General features: G+C 44.1%; 2 protein-coding genes across 9 annotated transcripts in view; one reads left to right on the top strand and one right to left on the bottom strand.

Moving 5' to 3' along the window:
- Window positions 1–2,476: 2,476 nt before the first annotated feature.
- LOC107509674 (AKT interacting protein) lies at window positions 2,477–11,935 on the top strand. 4 transcript variants are annotated; one of them, XM_016142390.2, is made up of 10 exons: window positions 2,477–2,584; window positions 5,059–5,171; window positions 6,618–6,823; window positions 8,948–9,012; window positions 9,106–9,206; window positions 9,621–9,709; window positions 9,788–9,886; window positions 9,973–10,080; window positions 10,935–10,995; window positions 11,158–11,935. In XM_016142390.2, exons 2-10 carry the CDS (start codon window positions 5,130–5,132, stop codon window positions 11,263–11,265), a joined length of 879 nt encoding a protein of 292 aa, XP_015997876.1. In that variant the 5' UTR covers window positions 2,477–2,584; window positions 5,059–5,129; the 3' UTR covers window positions 11,266–11,935. The 4 variants fall into 4 exon arrangements, with proteins under 4 accessions (XP_015997876.1, XP_015997874.1, XP_015997877.1 ...); XM_016142388.2 differs by having other exon boundaries at window positions 11,155–11,935; XM_016142391.2 differs by having other exon boundaries at window positions 2,483–2,588.
- The window catches only part of RBL2 (RB transcriptional corepressor like 2), a 50,725-nt gene continuing 36,190 nt past the window's right edge, over window positions 3,552–18,086 (bottom strand). For 2 of the 5 annotated variants that reach the window (XM_016142386.2, XM_016142387.2), the window contains one exon: window positions 11,989–13,389. In XM_016142386.2, coding sequence (XP_015997872.2) covers window positions 13,219–13,389 — 171 coding nt within the window. In that variant the 3' untranslated portion in view covers window positions 11,989–13,218. Of the gene's footprint in view, window positions 4,856–5,379; window positions 5,554–11,988; window positions 13,390–18,086 lie in introns of those variants that run through there. The other 3 variants (XM_016142384.2, XM_036231277.1, XM_016142385.2) reach the window with 3 other exon arrangements.

Raw genomic sequence — 18,086 nt, 5'->3', positions numbered from 1 at the left:
GAGTGATGGGGAACCATTAAAGGGTTGGACTCAAGAAAAATCAAGGCTCTGTCAGCAATGAAGAGGTAAATAAATGGGTACCAGGTGACAGCAGCCGTGATATTTATAGAAACACCCCAAACATTACTTATCCAGAACAGAACTATTTCCCCATTTCCCGCTCACCCATAAACAGTATAGTTTTCTGTTGCTCAGTGAATGGCCTCACCATTCACCCAGTAGCTCAGGCCACTCATCCAGCAGTCATCCATGATACCGGCTTCATCTTTTACCCCCTACCCCCACATCTAACCCACGGCCAAGCCCTGTCCATTGCACTTCTTAACTTTCTCTGAAGTCATTCACTTCTCCATCTCCACCATCGAATCTGTGTGGAGATGGTTTCTTTCCGTCCTCCTCCTGTGGCTCTGCAATCTGTTCTCCGTACGAAGTGGCCTTTTCCGAGTACAGATGTCACATGGCACGCCTCGGCCTAAAGTCCAGGGATTCAGGGTCAATCTCGATTGGCTTGAGCCAGTCATGGCGGAGGTATTCCACTTGCCCTGGATCGGTTTAGCTGTGGGCGGAGAGACCCAGCAGCTCATTTCAGGTCACTGAAACGTGGGCATTGCTTCTGGCGAGCTTCAGGGAAAGCTATTCTTGCTCTTTGAAAAAGACCATTGAGAGCGAGGGGTCCTTTTTCTGCTAGACCGTGTCACATCTGGCCATCTTGCTACTGGCATGAACATGTAATTCGAGGAGGGACTGTAAGGAAAGCAGTGCCCGAAGCCATGTGAGATAAGTTCCTTTGCCAAGTGAGGCAGTTTAATTTGGTTTCCTGGTACGTACAGCCACAAGGATTCTAACCTACGTGTGTCTGAGGCATCAATGCCAGGTGAGCAGTTGAGGCTCAGTGGTGTGGTCTGACCTGGAAAAATAAGGAGCCCTCAGTGAAGCCTGGAGAAAGGGGCGAGATCAGAAACAAGTCTGGCAGAGGGTGATGAGCTCGCAAACACGGTTGTGAGGGATTGGCCCAGAGAGGTGCCAAGGACCACCGGTGGCCAGGAGTTCCCGCTTGTCCTTTTCGACTGGTAGAGCCTGACATTAAGGGCCTTACAACATTCCGACTGGACTAAAGGAAGTGGCTGGCTTAAGAGTGTTTCCAGCTGGGGAAGGAAGTTGGACTTTAGAACCAGCTCTTGGGATTTGGGATTAATGCTAGCAGAGTCTGGCCACCTGCCATTTAACAAGGTCGTTTTACCAGAATTTCAAAGGCAACCCCAAATTGAAGAAACAACCTGGTCAGAGGACTCTCTCTCATCTGAGTGTTAGGTTGGAGGGGGTCTCCCAAGAGAAGGCACCGTGGTAAGAGGAGGCTTGGAGGCGCGCAAGGCCAGGGCAGCAGCCGCAGAACCGGCGTGGGGCAGACGTGGGAACGGGGACGTGGGAACGGGGCCAGCACGGGGTGTGCCTTGTGAGTCGGGCCGAGTTTAGCCCGCACGCAGCCTGACATGGCTCCCGTGGCAGGCTTCTGAGCAGGGCTGGCGTGGGTAAAGGTGTTCCAGGTCAAAGTGTGAGGGCTCATGAGGGGAAAATGAAAGTTGAGAATCGGGGACCAGGAGCCGTGCCGCCATGGAAGAGGTTCTCAACGTCCAGGGCGCACCAGAATCACCGAGACTTGTGACAAATGTAAATTCCAGGCGCTCGCCCCGGCCCCGCCGCCCCGAATCGGGTGCCATAGGTTGGGTCCGAGGGTCCGACAGGTACATTTTTCCAAAGCTCCTCTGGCAGCGCTACCGCCAAGGGACTTGGGAGTTTTGTCCCCATCACCAGTACCCATTAGCTCCTCCGCGCTTTGACAAAGGAAACGCGTGTTTCGCAACATTACGTAAAGCGTTCTGCCCGGTCCTCCCCACCTGACAGACGTCTCACTCCCGGCCGCCCGCCGCGGTGGTCCCGACGTGGCGGCCTCAGGACGAGCGGCCACCCCGGGGGCAGTAAGACATACGAGGCGGACCCCCAAGTGGTCAGCACAGCGTGGCCGGTCGCCCCCCGAAGTCTCTCTTGGGGACCCCAGCCTCAAGCCGGCCCCGGCCCCGCCCTGGCTAGGAAAACCCGCAGTCACAGCCTCCCTGAATGGCTGCGTCGGTCACGCACAAACCTATGGGCGGGTCTTCATGGTGACCGGCAGATGCGGTGGCCAATTACATGCAGGCGCCGGCCTGTCTCCGCCTCAGCCATCGTTGCTATTTCCGTGACTGACAGTTCGCTCGGGCGCTGTTACGTAAGGGGCGGGTCAAGTGCTGCCCCACCCGAGTGCAGTACATTTGATTGGCAGGACAGAGTGCTGTCGTCTCAAAGCCCCCGGAAGAATGCCCTTGACGGACAGGTGTGGGAGCCACTTGCTGCCGGGAGGCTGGGCGGAAGCGTCTGCGCCGGGCGAGGGGCGGGGGGCGGAGCCCGAGGCGAGAGCAGGGCGGGGCCGGGAGCAGGCAGGGGCTGGGCCGGCGCGGCAGCCGGAGATGCTGTCGGGCCGCGACGGCGCTCAGCGGAGGGGAGCTCTGCGTTGAAGGCACCAAGACAAGGTGAACTGCTAGGCCGACTGGTAGGTACGCAAGACCATGGAGTCCTTAAGCTCGGGACGCCAGTGTCCTCGGCCCCAGCATTTGTTTGCCTGCTGGGCGCTCTGCAGTCCGTAGCTACGACGGCGGCCGCACTGGGACACGGGGGTCGGGCTGGGCACCTGTTCGCGTTTGCAGGCACCTGCTGTGCCGGCCGGCGAGGGGCTCCGGGCGGACGCTGGAGGCTGTCTGGGAACTGGCCAGGCTGGTCGAGAGGAGGCTGGCCCGGCCAACTTGCCCCGTCCAGGTCCCGCCCTCTTTGGCCAACTCCACGCCTGGCTCCGTCCCCGAGCCCCAGCTGAAGGGTAGGGGTCGTCCCCGAACCCCGGAGGCCCTCAGCCCCCTCCGAGGGGCTTGCGTGCCGGGCTGGCCTCTAGCTAGCCGTAAGCCCGGGACGTGGCCCCTGCCTTGCATCACCTCGAGACAGGTTTGTCCAGATTCTCGGCGTGCGCAGAGATGGGTTTCCGCCCCGGGCGAAGGTGCCGGTCCTGGCTGTCCCTAGTGAGCTGGGGCCAGGACCGAGGTTGTTTGCGTCTTTTCTTTGGGCCCTGCTCCATCACCTCTTAAGGTGGAATTTAAGGCTGTTCGAGGTAATGTGTTAAGGTAGTGTCTGTTCAGGGACCGTGGCACATAGGAAAGCGGGGGTCGTCTCCAGTTGGGGCTCATGCCCTGTACGGATCATTCATACGGGTCTAAGCCCTGACTTCTCAGCCGTATGACATGAAGACAGTAAAATGTGGTGTCTGTAGGGCCTCACCATAAATTCTAAAATTGCTTCCTAATGACTAGGATGCATTCTTCCTTCCATCTGTCTCTTCTTTTGGAAAATGCTACACTGTGCCTGGGTAGACATCAAATAAATGGTGGTGTTATTCCCCAAAACGTGTTTAATTTCTCCAGGCGATGCTGCTGGAACCATAGGCAGCAGTAGACAGTGCCTCCTGCCGAAGATAGTAGGACCTGGGGGCAGGTTTTATTTGATTCTTAATGGCAAAGTTACAGAAACATTACCTGTTGGAGGGGACCTTACAGATGACTAATCCACCCCAGTAAATTTACATGGTGGCAAGCATTGTGTCCCAAGAGGAGAGGGCCCCCTGTTAACCAGGTGTGTCCCGGATGCCAGTGGGGTGCTGCACATGACTGCGGATCTGAAAACCAGTTTTTTCATTTGGGCCCAACAGGAATATGCCCCCATGCATTTCTGATGTAGCACCCATTTCCACGTATCGTAGTCACCTTGAAAAGCAGATTTGCAGGGAGCTCTCAGCAATAAATTGCTGTTTATTGGATGTTAAGTCAACAGGTTTGTGGAAGAACCAGGATCCTCGTTGCTTTGATTTAATTGCCAGGTGGCAGTGTGTCTTGGAAAGCAAAACAGCAGTAATTGGCACTGGTGGAGTGTGGGCGATCTGGTGCCCACCTGTGGGTGTCATAGGCTTGCCAGGAAACACATTTTTGCTGATTAGGGACATGTGGTACATGATCCCCTAATGATTTGCTTCTTATGAATTGAGTAAAACGTTGCTAAGTTTTGACCCTTTTCACCTTCAGCCTTCTGATTGGTGCAGACAGGAATTCAGAGGTGGCGCATGCTCTGAAGGGACCCAGGTGGGGAACGGGAACAGCTAGGCAGAGCTGTCCTGCTCTCAGTGCTGTGTTCTCCTGGTTTAACTTTGCCTCTCTTCCTTTGTATTTTTAGTAAATGACCCACTGACTTTGTGACCTTTGAGACATGCGTTTTTATCCACTGCTTAAAGCTTTAGTGGAGGATTTGTGTGTGTGAATGTCTTGTTTGCACTTCTCTGTTGCATTCGTATGTACTGCTTGGCAAATCCTTAAATGCTTAATTCTGCAGTTTCCATACTTGGAGCAGTTGGAAAAGGTCATTCTGGGGGATGGTCCCGACTGGACCCTGTTATCCCTCTCTGTCTTATACGCTCTCTCCCCCACGTTTTTCCTTATTTCTTTGGCTACTATTTTCACTGGAGAGAATCATTTTGTACTTAAGACAGCTCCTTCAAGAAACACTTAAATCAGCCTCCTTGGATCTTCAATTCTTCATAACCCTGAGAACACTGAGGCTTCTTTATGTGGGTACAGTGCATCCTGACCCTGGCTCTCCCAAGAGTCAGACAGCATGCTAGTAGCGACTGTCACTGTCCATATCTTCTGCATATCTGGCACCAAAGCCGAACTGTGTCCACTAAACACGCTGAATCCTGGCGAGCACTTGGCACAGATTCCTGTAGGCGCTTAAAGGTGGAAAGAACTGGGAGTTAGACAATTTTGAGGGGGTACTGAAAAGTACTATTTCTGAAAACTTTTTTCCCCCAGGTCTTTATAACTACATAATATTATATTGTATTTTTATTTAGAGTGTTGTATTTAGTTCTTAATTATTTCTGAAGTCTTAACTTTTGGTATTGGTATATCTGTTTTCTCATTTCGTTTTAAGGTAATGTGAATTCCGAAGACGGAGTGTTTAATGTCACAGACTTCTGAATTTCTTTGTGTGGAGTACACGTTATGAACCCTTTCTGGAGCATGTCTACAAGCTCTGTACGCAAAGTAGGTATTGTTGATAAATCTAGTGAGGAAACCACTTGCATCAGAATAGAGGCCAAAATTACACTGAGGTTGCCTGTAGTCTTAACAAGATTACCTGGTTTTTCTAGTTCAGGTTTTACTTTTGAGAAATAATTATTTTGTTGATTAATGTCAGGTTTTGGGACGGAGATTGCATCTCAAATAGAAACCATTCTGGTCATCACAATTCTGAGATTATTTTGACAGGTTTTATTTACACATGATGAAATTTGTGACATATTACTGTAGTAGTTTTCTTCTAACCGGCAAGATTTTATAGTTAGAAAAACCTTGGGAAGAGTCAGTCCAGTGTGGTTAAGTCTTGAAGTTACTGGTTTAATTTTTCTAAATTATCTGTTTTTAACTGCAAAAATAATACATTTTAGGAATGCTGAAAATCTGCAGACAAAGAAAGACTATAACCCACAATTCCACCTCTATGAGAGCACCTCTGATAATCTTTTTTTTTTTTCTGTGCACCTGATACACATTTTTAATACAGCTAATTAAACAGCATTTGCTGTACTGGAGCCAAGCAAGTACCTATGAGATGGCAGTTGAGTCTGACTCATTTAGACTTTGTCTCTACTATGGGCGACAGTTTATGCTGATGATAGTCCAAATGTGGAAACGTATGCATTAGGGACAAGATTGAAATCAGAAACATTGCAAGTAAGAGAACAGCCTTATTCTTTGTTCCTAACCCAGGTGCTAACATCAGGGGGTGACTAACCCCAGTCACCTGTTATTTTGAGCTGTCAAGCACCTGACCTTGTACAGCATCTAAGGGCCCAGGGACTTTTCTAATCTTGCACAGTTGTCTCATTGTTTAGTGACCCCTCACCCTCTTTTGGGGGCCACTAGGAAAACCATTTCTTCCTTTGTTTCACTTAAATCTTTTAAATATTGGCTTTGTTTTTTATAGGCTACAGCTAACAAAAGAGGTTTCCAATGTTTTCTAATGGCCCGCCTGCTCAGAGGACTTTAGCATTGTCTAGAGCATGGTGCTAACATGTCCTTGTAAAAGAGTAACTGCAGCTTTTAGGTTGAGGGCTAAATACATCACATGTACTCTCGTGATTTAAGAATCATCCTAACAAGACTCACATATAGTGGACAATTTGGTGATGGACAGAGGGGAGGGGAGTTGGGAGGCTGGGAGAATGGGGTAACGGGTTGAGGAAGTACAGATTAGTACTTGATGGTCAAGGGGATGGGGAGCACGACATAGGGAACGCAGCTAGCATTAATAAATTGGCTCGGTGGAAAACCAGATGAGAAAAGGAGCAATGAGGGGGATCGTTTATTTATAAACTATATAAATGTCTAACCAATGTGCTGTATACTTGAAACTAATTAAAAAAAATAAAACTTGGGGTAAAAAACGAATCACCCTAACAAATGTTCTCACTGCTTTGTCTTGACTAGCGATCCGATGGAGAAGAGAAGACATTAACAGGGGACGGGAACACCAGTCCGCCACGCACTGCCCCCAAGAAGCAGCTGCCCTCTATCCCCAAAAATGCCTTGCCCATTACGAAGCCTACGTCTCCTGCCCCGGCAGCACAGTCAACAAACGGCACACATGCTTCTTACGGGCCGTTCTACCTGGAGTACTCTCTTCTCGCAGAATTGTAAGTTCTTAACAAACTGTTTGGTTACATTCCGAATGACTCTCGACGATAAAGAATGACATGTATTCCCATGGACCGGGCTCGGTAAACGGCAGCTACTTAATCTTCAAGCTCAAACCCATACCCCACCAATATCAGCCTCAGTGTCCATAGAATGGTAGAGGCAAAGGCTGGCCATGTAATCTTTCTTCACCAAGGCCTAGGTAGAGTTATATAAGTATCCTCTCCTAAGTGTAATTCTTACTCAGAGCCTGGGTCAACAAGATTTAAAGGCAAATCTGTCCTTTAATTTCCATGTCTATTTTGGAGACTAAGCACTTAATTTTGCTTTGCTTCAATATGAAGTGAGGAATCCACCTCCCGAAGAGGCTGTTGTGGAAGGAGAGTGGGAGGTTGGCTGTCTCATAGGTACTGGGTGGCAGTCCCGGCGGGGAGCTTTGTGCTCCTTTCTGGTGAGCACCTTGTAAGAGGCACCCTGACAGACTGGGGAGGCAGTTCCAGTAGGAAAAGCCAGACCTTGGGCGTCAGCAATCAAGGGAAGTGCAACTGCTGACTTGGAGAAAACCTAGGAAGTACTTGTCTTTGTATTTGTATTTGAAGGTCTGTCATCTGTCATTAGAAAAGGGATTTCGACTTATTCTCTGTGACCCCCAGAGGCAGAATTCGGCAATTACAGGGATGTTATAAAGAGTTGGGCTCCGAGTATCGAGAACTTGACTAGTCACTGAAGTCAAAACTTGGAGTGAGGCTGCCCGGGTCATCGCGTGAGCAGACGGGCACTTCTGCAGAGTGCTGAAGTGATGGCAGCAAGCCCGGCGCGTCTCAGGGGCCCCAACAGTGAATGAGTGCGGATGGCATTTGACTTAATAACTGGTCACAAGGGCAGGACGTTCGCAGAATTCTTCATTTCAGTTATTTCAAAATTCCTTTGTACACGAAGTTTTTTTCAAAGCACCCTTGAGCCCTCCCTCTCTGTCCGAACATTGTGACAGCCACGGGGTCTGCGCCCCCCATGTAAAGGGCCGAGTGCGACTGGTAGCAGTGGTCCCATAAACTTTATAATGGAGGCCTGTGTTTGAGGCTGCGCAGTGACTTGGACAGGCTTCTATTGTGGCGTTAAATCTGCTGCCTGTATTAGAACACAAAACTGCCTTTCTGGCAACCTTTACTTTAGTAGATGCTTCTGCCGACCATGCTGCTGTTGACATGGAATTACTGCTTTAAAATGATTAAAAGTACGTATGATGGCAAGTCGGTAATAAAGACTACCAGCTAAGGTCCAATAAGCTATTTAGTAAATAAAATTCAGGACCGGCCCTAGATCAACACTGCTTTTTTCAGCGTCTGTTCATGGCCTTACTTATTTAGGCTCATAGCTCAGAAACGGCAGCATGGTAGTCGGGGGGTGACTAGGTCCCAGAAGAGTCAGGGGAGCGTGCGCGCCAGTGGCTTGTCTTCTCCCTTGGGGTCAGCACCCACCGCTTCTCACACTTGCGCCCAGGCGCGTGAGCTGTGCGGCAAACGCAGCAGCAGGGTGTGTCTGTGCCCCACGCTGGTGCCCGCCTTCGCCGGGAGCACGTGGATGGCTCTGAGCGTGGCCCGGGCCACACAGACCGCTGTTCAAACCTAAGTGCAGGCCAGCCCCTAGACTCCTGTCCCTGTTATCCGAAGTGGTGTTTAAAAATGGGTTTCGGATGTGTGGGTGGGCTCCATAGTCACAAAAGCAATAATTTTATAAATACTCATTTACTTCAGATTTAATGTCCACAACTTAAATCACTTTGTATTGTTCAGAATTACCTCCAGGGTGATTTCTAAGATGATGTTTTGGGGAAGCTGCTTTCTAGGAGGAAAACTGGATATTTTGTGTATCCCCGTTCGGCTTTAGTTTTTAACCTGGGCCCCTTCTTTGGCTCATGTGTTTCTCTGAGCTCATGTCATGAGCCGGCTGTGAGCGGGCAGCAGTCAGGGCCGGGCGAGAGGTGGCGATGACTCGGCCTGTGCGGTTAGGGCACAGCTGGCCCTGGCGGGAGACTGCTGCTCCTCAGAAAATGCCTGTGGGGCGGTTCGGTCGGTGTGTGTCACGGACATCCGTCTAATTTCATTGTGCTGCTTCTGTCTCAGTACCTTGGTGGTGAAGCAGAAGTTACCAGGCGTCTACGTGCAGCCGTCTTACCGCTCTGCATTAAGTAAGAGGGATTCACTCCTTTTATAACATATTTATAGCATGTTTGCTTCCTCCGACACGAACACAGGCCTTAACTTTTTATTTTTTCCTGTAGTGTGGTTTGGAGTAATATTCATACGGCATGGACTTTATCAAGATGGTGTGTTCAAGTTTACAGTTTACATCCCTGATAACTACCCAGATGGTGACTGTCCAGTAAGTAGGGGACAGTTTGGCTTCATTTGGTGGTCAGTGAGGAGGGCTTACAGGGTGTGAAGGATCTCTGGTTCCTTTTCCTGACCGAATGCTTTTATGATTTCAGTTCCCCAAAATGTCTGTCCACTCAGTAGTCTTTTGAGGGCGTTTCTGTGCTTCGCCGCCGTCAGCTTCACTGTTTCTCTGCCCGGGGTGCGCAGTGAGGCTGGAGGCCGTGCCACGGCACTCAGTACGTGACCGACTGACGGTCATTGTGCTGTGGTGGAGAAGAGGGACTCCCCCCTCCCCACTTCTCTGCAAAAGCTAATTTTGTAAGAAAGCGGTGAGCGTCAAGTACCCCTTTTGAGGCAGCCCTGTGCCAGCCTGACGGCCTCCGCCGCTTCCGTACAAAGGTGTGTCTCTGTTCCGATTCAGCGCCTGGTGTTCGACATCCCCGTCTTCCACCCGCTGGTGGACCCCACCTCCGGTGAACTGGACGTGAAGAGAGCGTTTGCAAAATGGAGGTTAGTGAAGAAGCGCCTCCCGTAGGGACGTAAGTCAGCAAGAGGGAGCCTCGGTGGTCACGCTGTGTTTCCCTCCAGGCGGAACCACAACCACATCTGGCAGGTGCTGATGTACGCGCGGAGAGTGTTCTACAAGATTGACACGGCGAGCGCCCTGAACCCAGAGGCCGCGGTGCTGTATGTGCCTCTGTGTCGTTTAAGATAAGTTTGAAATCACAGTGAAGTAGATTACTGGTAACTTTTGCTTTAATCTTTTAACACAGGTATGAAAAAGATGTTCAGCTTTTTAAAAGTAAAGTGGTTGACAGTGTTAAGATGTGCGCTGCTCGCTTGTTTGACCAGCCTAAAATAGAAGACCCCTACGCCATTAGGTAAGTGGCACTCTCTAGATAAACCGTACTTTGCCGTCCCGTGCATTCACTTTTTGGGCGGTCTTAAAATGGGGATTTATGGGGAGTGTGTGTAATCTGTTAGCCTGCCACCTTTCTTACTTGTTGTCGTCTTGGTTCCTGATACCTCTTGGGCTCTTTCCTTAAAAAACTTTACGTCGACAGGCACATTATGCCTGTAGCAGACTATTTAGTGACCTTGGTTTCCTAAAGAGCCATGTAATGAGCACCCTCAAGTGTCAGGACTTTTCAGGCAGCAGTTTCAGCTGGAGCCCCTTCTTAAACTGCCACGTCCGTGTCGACATTCAGATTTGGTGAAAGGAGGGAAAGTGAATGGCATGAGTGAACGGTGTGAATAGTGGGCTCCCTCAGCACTGAGAACTTGACCTTGGGGAGGGTGTCTGGAGGAGCACTGGGAACTGAAGAATTGGTGGCTCAGGCCATCAGCAGCACTGCATGCTGGGGAGGTAGCATGTCACACTGGTAAGGGGCTCGGGCTCTGCAGACAGATGCGGTTGGCTTCTGCCCTTGATGGCTTCAGTGACCCAGAGCCATAACCTGATTTTACTGTGCATCATTTTCTTCCTTTACATAACAGTACTTTAGGGGTGGTTGTGAGGCTTAAATGAGCTAACCCATGGAAAGCGCTCTATAAGGGACAGTTATCAAGTGAGAAAATAATTTAGAGCACCTCTGAAACTTACATGTTGACAACTAATTAAAGAATACTCTTCAAAAGTATTGTTCCTTCTTAAGTTTTGTTACAGGAACTGGCTTCAGTACTTAAAAATGAATGTTGTATAAATTCAGTAAGTGAAAGCTTTCTCTTCCTTAAGCTTTTCTCCATGGAATCCTTCTGTACATGATGAAGCGAGAGAGAAGATGCTGACCCAGAAAGTAAGTGCATAACCGTTTTGAAATAGTTAACTCAGTTTCCTTTTGAAGTGTCTTCATTGTAGACTACTCATTATATACAAATAACTTTTGGGGAAATGAGTTTGTACAGTGCTGGAATCTCATCAGTCATTTTTTAAATGTCTTTTTGATTGTGCCTAGAAGAAGCCTGAAGAACAGCACAATAAAAGTGTTCATGTTGCCGGCCTGTCGTGGGTAAAGCCTGGCTCAGTACAGCCTTTCAGTAAAGAAGAGAAAACAGTAGCCACGTAAGAGCTGGCGAATCTGGTGCACCATGCACTTTGCTGCCGGACTCGGGCCTAGTGGAAGCTGACCAATGGCAAAGGACTGCCTGCAGAGTAAAACCGTGTGAACGATGACTGAGAACAGTGTTGTCCGTGTGTGCTTAGGTTCTAACAACAAGGTTTGGAGACCTCTTTAAGTGATGCATTACTTCTGTCAGAAGTGTCTTTAGGGTGGTTATCTAGTTCAGTACTCCAGATTATTGGGGACCTTGAGGCTTACGTATTCTTCTGAATATAATGCTAAAGGTAAGTGGCATTCATTTAAACTAATAGAGTAGCCAGTTCAGCACTATCTTATGATTTTTAAATCAGTGGTTTCAGTTGTACATACGTTAGGAGGTGGAGAGGAATGGCAGAGAGCCGGTTCGTAGCGTATTAGCACTTTTTAAGGGGAAGGTCATTTGAACCTCAGTTTTCAGCCTACTGTCTTACTGATTTACAAACTGCTACCACTGAGGTGCATATTAGGTGAGAGAGAGGAAACCAGAACACCTGTTCGTAGTTGTTTTTTAAAGCAAATTACTTACTGTATTTTTATGGCAGGGGGAGAGTGTTAAAACGGTTTCTAATGAAGTCAAATATTTAAGTGATGAATGACTAATGTGTTTTGTAGAGACAAAATAAACCAGTAAATGATGGTTCTTTGTCATTTGTGCAGGAAACTACCCTTTTCTCAATATAACTAAACAGATTAATTTATAAATGCTTTATTGAAAAATACTTATTTTCATATAAAATTACAGTAGCAGTAAATATCTTGAGAGGTTTTATAAATAATTTTGCAAAACACTATTCTAACAGAACAGTGTAAGTTCCATCTTTCTCAGCAATATGAAGTTACCTGGTAACTTTGTTTATACCGATTCAATTTACAATTGAATTTTTTCCCTAATAAGATTATTCATTCAACTTGAAAACTGCTGGAATAGTGATTAATAAAGGTATATATAGATAATTCAATAGCTGTTAAATAACCTTTTCTAATTTGTATAAATGGTATTATATACTAATAAAAACCTAAATTCTCATACCTATTTTTTTAACTGCCAGAAACACACCCAAAGGTATTTTAAAATATATCACCTTAGTAGATACATGTCTTTTGGATAACTACCTCCTAAAGAGGTCATAATTTTTCATGTTAATTCCCTTAATTCAACTTGATTTAAAATCTTCACTTAGTCAGCTGATCCCTATTAACAAACTGGAAATTTTAAAATACATGCCCAGAAGGTGGCTACTGGGGGTTTTAACAGTTTAAAAAAGTACAAAAGCATCAAAGAAGATAATAAAGTTCACATTGTAGAAAGTGCCATCACAAATATACAGCAAAATCTGGGTTACAAAATCATGCTTTTTACAGCCCTAAAGTGCCACTTCTTGTACAAGTTCACTCAAACATTGCACACCAAACAATCAAGCACTGGTCACGCCGCACCACGCCTAATGGGAAGAGGGAAGAATTACACAAAGGGAATGGGGCACTCAGACTAATAAGCTAGGACATCTGACTCTCGGCTCTCCCCCTTGTTATACTTCAGGAGTGCAGAAATCTCACACTCCTACCAAGTGTTTTAGGACAAAAACACAAGCTTCTGCTTTGCCTTTCACAAGGGCCAGAGCTGACCACGACAGGTAGGTAGCAATGAATTGCAACACAATTCCTTGTCCAGAGCATGTCAGCTGAGACCTCTCACACGTATCTAAGCATGCTTCATGTCCTGCCATACTTGTCAAAACTCTGCCAAAGAGTTACAGAATCCCAGTTTGGATTCTTGATAGCAAGCGCTGAGTGGTAGGGGAAAAAAGGCAGATGGGATGAGTGAAAATACCCCAAAGACTCAGGATTAAGGAAAGTGCCCCACAGTGTAGCATGCGTTAAACAGTCTGTGAAAAGACAGTTTGGTATAGCAGACTAACCTCAGTGAGAACTGCGGTCGTTAGCTACGTCTTGGAGACGGCGTAACAAGGCAGAATGGTTTTCTGGGCAGATTCTTTTAGCAGGTGATTCACTTCCATCTTCCAAAAGGATCCCTCTCTTTTTGGTTGGAGTTTCTCCTGTTCGTATCATACTGTTAATTTCTCTCAGTTTCTGAAGTAGGGGAAAGATTAAAAAACGTTAAAATGCTTATACACATAATTCAGTGTTAAGGTAAAGAGCCTCAAATGAGTTAAGTGGTTTACCTTGAAGAGTCTGAACATTTTTGTAGAGAAAATAACTAACTATACTTCCAATTTCACTTCTCAGATGTCTGAGACTCATGATCATGGGTGGAGAAAGAGTATTTCTATTTTTAATGCATTCCAGAGATGATTTTGATGTACACTTTTCCGCAATGTAAGAGTTTACAAATTTGTGAGTTTTAAATTTACAACAGCTATAGAGCATCACATTGCAATGCCATATTTAACCAATTCTATATGTCACCATTTCCCTTTTTAAAAAAACAGCATGATTTTACAAAGTATTGTGCCTTTTTATCTAGCAGCTATTCTCAACTGGAATTTCACAAGAGGTAAGCCTTAATTCCCTAAAGCATCCATTGTAGGTAATTTATTAGCATGATATACAAATGCACTAGTTACATATTATCCTTGGAGAATTGAGAAAAGTTAGGCAAATTATTTTCTCAACCACTATTGAAAAGAACACTGCCAAAGTTCTAGAGACTGGATTTATTTATAGTACCTTTGGCATTAAGTTTTACCAAAGCCCCAAAAGTCAGTTTATCATATTTTCTGGTAGTTTGTTGGTTTAAAAAATTGCGTGCTACTTCACTGTCCATTTCTTCTTATGGAAAGCATATCAAACATATTCACATTCCTTTATTGTAATAAATTGCCTTAGATTTTCCCCTACCAGTATATACGGATCACATCTCTTTAACTGCTATATAGTACTCCATGGTATGTCTGTCATAGTTTGGTCTCCTATTAATGTGTTCTTTCTTCCCATTTGTTTAATACTGTAAGCAATGTTACCATAATTTTTCATGAAGCTGTACCAAGCCACTGAATCTGCCCTGACAGGTAGCACTAGTGATCAGTCATCTTAATTGAAACTGTGTTACTTGCTAATTCTTTTCTTATGGCAGGGTAAATGCTATGATGTTACAGGTTGCTTCTAGACCCAAGGTACTTCTCACTTTGTAACATTCTTCCTTGACCTCAGCTATACCTATTAAGTTATGACGACAAATCTTTCTAACCAGCAGTCTAATATTGCTTTCATTAATTGGAGAAACTCAATTCTGCGCTGCAATTTTTTTGAAACCTGCCCAGGTTGTGATAATGTATAGGCAAGCCACTAACTCGATGCTTATCCCAACCTTTTAAAAAGATTTACATACAGTAAAATGCACCCTTGTAAGTATACAGTTCTACATGTTTTGACAAATACATAGTCATGTAATCACTCCAATAAAAATATAAAACAGTTCCTTCACCCCAAAATATCCCTTCATTCCTAGTTTACCTACTCCCAGGCAGCTACCGATGATGTTCCCTGTCCCTGTAGTTTTGCCCTTTCCTCAGTGTCATAGAAACAGAATCGTGGTAAATGGCCTGCTGAATCTAATGTCGTTCGCTTAAGCATTAGTGTGCTTGAGATTTATATCGCTAAGTGTATCAGTAGTTTGTGCCTTTTTATTGCAAACTGTAGTAATCTGCTGGGTCTACCACAGGTTTGTTTATCCATTAACTAGCTGAAGGACATTTGGGTTATTTTCTACTTTCTGACCATTAGGAATGAAGTCATTATAAACATTCATGAGCATGTTTTTGTTGACCCTGTTTTCATTCCACTTGGCTAAATATCTAGGAGTGAGACGACTGGTTATGCGATAAGGTATGTTTAACTTTATGAGAAACTGCCAAACTATTTTCCGGGTACAATGGCTATGCTATTTCATTTTGCATTCCTACCAGCAATATATAAAAGTTCCCACTGCTCCACATCGTTGCAAGCATTAGTTGTCCTTTTTTAAAAAACTTTAGCCATTCTCATAGGCACATAATGGGTGAAGTTCAGATCCTTTATGCACTTTTAAATTTGCTTAGTTTTCTTTCAGTTTTGGTAATCCTTTATATGTTGTAGATACAAACCCTTTATCAGATACGAGATTTGTAAAATTTTCTCCCAGTCTGGCTTATTTTTTCTAAGAGCAAAAATTCTTAATTTTGATGAAATCCAACTTATCCAAGAAATCTGTGTAACCTATATCCACATTTTCTATGATTTAAATTCTAAGTTTCATAGTTACAAGTTTTACATTTAGGTCTGTGGTCCATTTTGAATTCATTGTATATGGTGCAGTCTGGGTGCAGGTTTGCTGTAATTTTTTTATATGGCTATCCAGTTGTTTCAGTACCATCTTTTGAAAAAGGCTATCCTTTCTCCGCTGAATTGCTTTTGCGCCTTCCTTGAAAACCGGTTGGCCATGTGTGTGTGGTCTGTGTGTCTGTGCTTTTATTAGTTCCACAGTGTCTTGAGTACTGTAGCTTGTATTTGAAATCAGATAGTGCGAGTCCTTCAAGTTTCTCAAAATTGTTTTAATTCTAGTTTCTTTATTGGAAAATGTAAATTCTGGAACCAGTTTGTTAAATTATACAAATAATTCTGGGATTTTGAGAGGAAGTGGGTTGACTTTATAGATCAAGTGGGAAAAAATGGACATCTTGGTATTGTTTTCCAATTCATGAACATGATATATCTCCATTTTCTCAAATTTCTTTCACCAAGATTCTCATTTTCAGGATTTGAATCTTGCACATCTTTCATCAGACTTATCTGTAAGTAATTTTTTAATGCTGTAATAGTGTTTTGAAAATTTACTTCTGACTAGTCATTGCTGTTACATAGAAATACATTGATTTTTGTATATTAGTCATGTAATTTTGCTATAATCTTATTAGTTCCAGTAACTTTCTATAGATATTGTGATTTTTCTATGTAGAAGATCATGTTGTGAATAGTTTTTCAATCAGTATGCCCTCTCTATCTTGCCTTATTGTTTATGCTAGGACCTATGGTTACAGTGTTGACTAGGTCATGGACAGAGCAGATATCCTTGCCTTAGAGGGAAGGCATTCAGTCTTTCAGCATTAAGTATGATGTTAGCTATAGATTTTTAAAATATGCATTCTCTAAAAGTTCCCTGTTTTATCATGAATGAATGTTAGATTTCTTAATAAATAACAGGGACCATTAAGACTGCTGCTTCTTGAATGTTTTAGAAGTTGTCTTTCAAGTAATTGATCTGTTTGATCTACATTATCACACTTATTGGCCGAAAATTTTTCTCTATCAGATTTTTGGCTGTAGGACCTACACTGATCTCTCATTTCTGATGCTAGTAACCTGTCTTTCCTACTTAGTCTATACAGAGATGTATCAATTATTTTAATCCTCAAAAAAAATTAGCTTTTAATGACTAAAATTTCCCCTTTTGTTTATTTCATTGGTTCCTGCTCTTTTTGTAGTTGCACAGGGTGAAATCTTAGGTCACTAATTTTTGAAACCTTTTTTTTCTAATATAGTGTTTTAGTGCTGTCAGTTTCTCTTTTAGCACTGCTTTTGCTGCATTTCACAAACGTCTGTGTTAGGTTTTAGTTCAAAATACTTTCCAATTTTTTTCTCAACTCACAGAAATAAGTAATTTCGTTTCTAAAACTTCTAAGGTTTTCCAGATCTCTTTGGTAATGATTTCTGATTTACTTCCATTGTGGTCAGAGAAACTTGAGACTTGTTTTCTGGTCCAGACTGTAGTCTAAACGATCCAGGTGCATTTGGTGCTTTTGGAGTTCTACAAATGTCACTTATTCAGTTTGTTTGATGATACTGTTCACATCTTGAATATCCTTACAACTTTCTCTACTTATTCTATCAATTTTGAAAGCTCTTGACTATAAATGTTTTTTGTTTTTTCTATTTAGTATTGTATATCTTCTGTCATTAGGAAATGACCTTGTTTATTACTGAAAATATTCTTTGCCCTGAAATCTACTTTCAGATATTAATATTGACATTGTAGCACTCCAAGCTTTCTTTTGATTAGTGTTAGTAGCATATATAACTTTTTTCATTCTTTTACTTTTTAAAAAACAGCTTTATTGGGATATAATTCACATACTATATAATTCAACTACCTGAAGTGTATAAATCTGTGGCTTTTAGTATGTTCCCAGAATTGTGCAACCATCACCCCCGCTTTTCATCACCCCAGAAGAACTCTAGCCATTAGCAGAAACTCCAGTATCCCTAAGCTTAGGCAATCACTAATCTTTCTGCTTCTAAAAATTTGCCCCTTCTAGGCATTTCATATAAATTGAATCATATACTATTCTTTTGTGACTGGCTTCTTTCACTTAACATAATGTTTTCAAGGTCCATCCATGTCACGGCATTTTATCAGTACTTTTTTATCAGAGTAATATTCCATTGTATGGATATATAGTTTATAGTCTAGCTTTTTTGTCCAATCTTAATTTCTGCCTTTTAATTGGTGTATTTGGACCATTTACATTTGTTATTCATTTGCTATCTTATATGTTTTCCCTTTTCTTCCTTATTTGGCCTTCTTTTGAGTATACTGATTCATTTTTTTCATATAACTTTAATTCGCTTGGAATTTGGTTACACGGTGAAAATCAAATTAGAGGAACTATCAGTCATTTCCTCCAACTCTAATTACTTTTTGGGGCTATTGCCATTTTCGTTCCCAGCTTTCACAATGTTACTGGGAAGACCATTGGAATTAGAGTAAACCTATATAATGGTTGGAGAAAATT

Source organism: Rousettus aegyptiacus, unplaced genomic scaffold, assembly GCF_014176215.1.
Source record: "Rousettus aegyptiacus isolate mRouAeg1 unplaced genomic scaffold, mRouAeg1.p scaffold_m13_p_14, whole genome shotgun sequence".
Lineage (NCBI taxonomy): Eukaryota > Metazoa > Chordata > Mammalia > Chiroptera > Pteropodidae > Rousettus > Rousettus aegyptiacus.
Note: the sequence above shows the minus strand (reverse complement) of the source record. Positions and strands in the feature narration are given on the sequence as shown.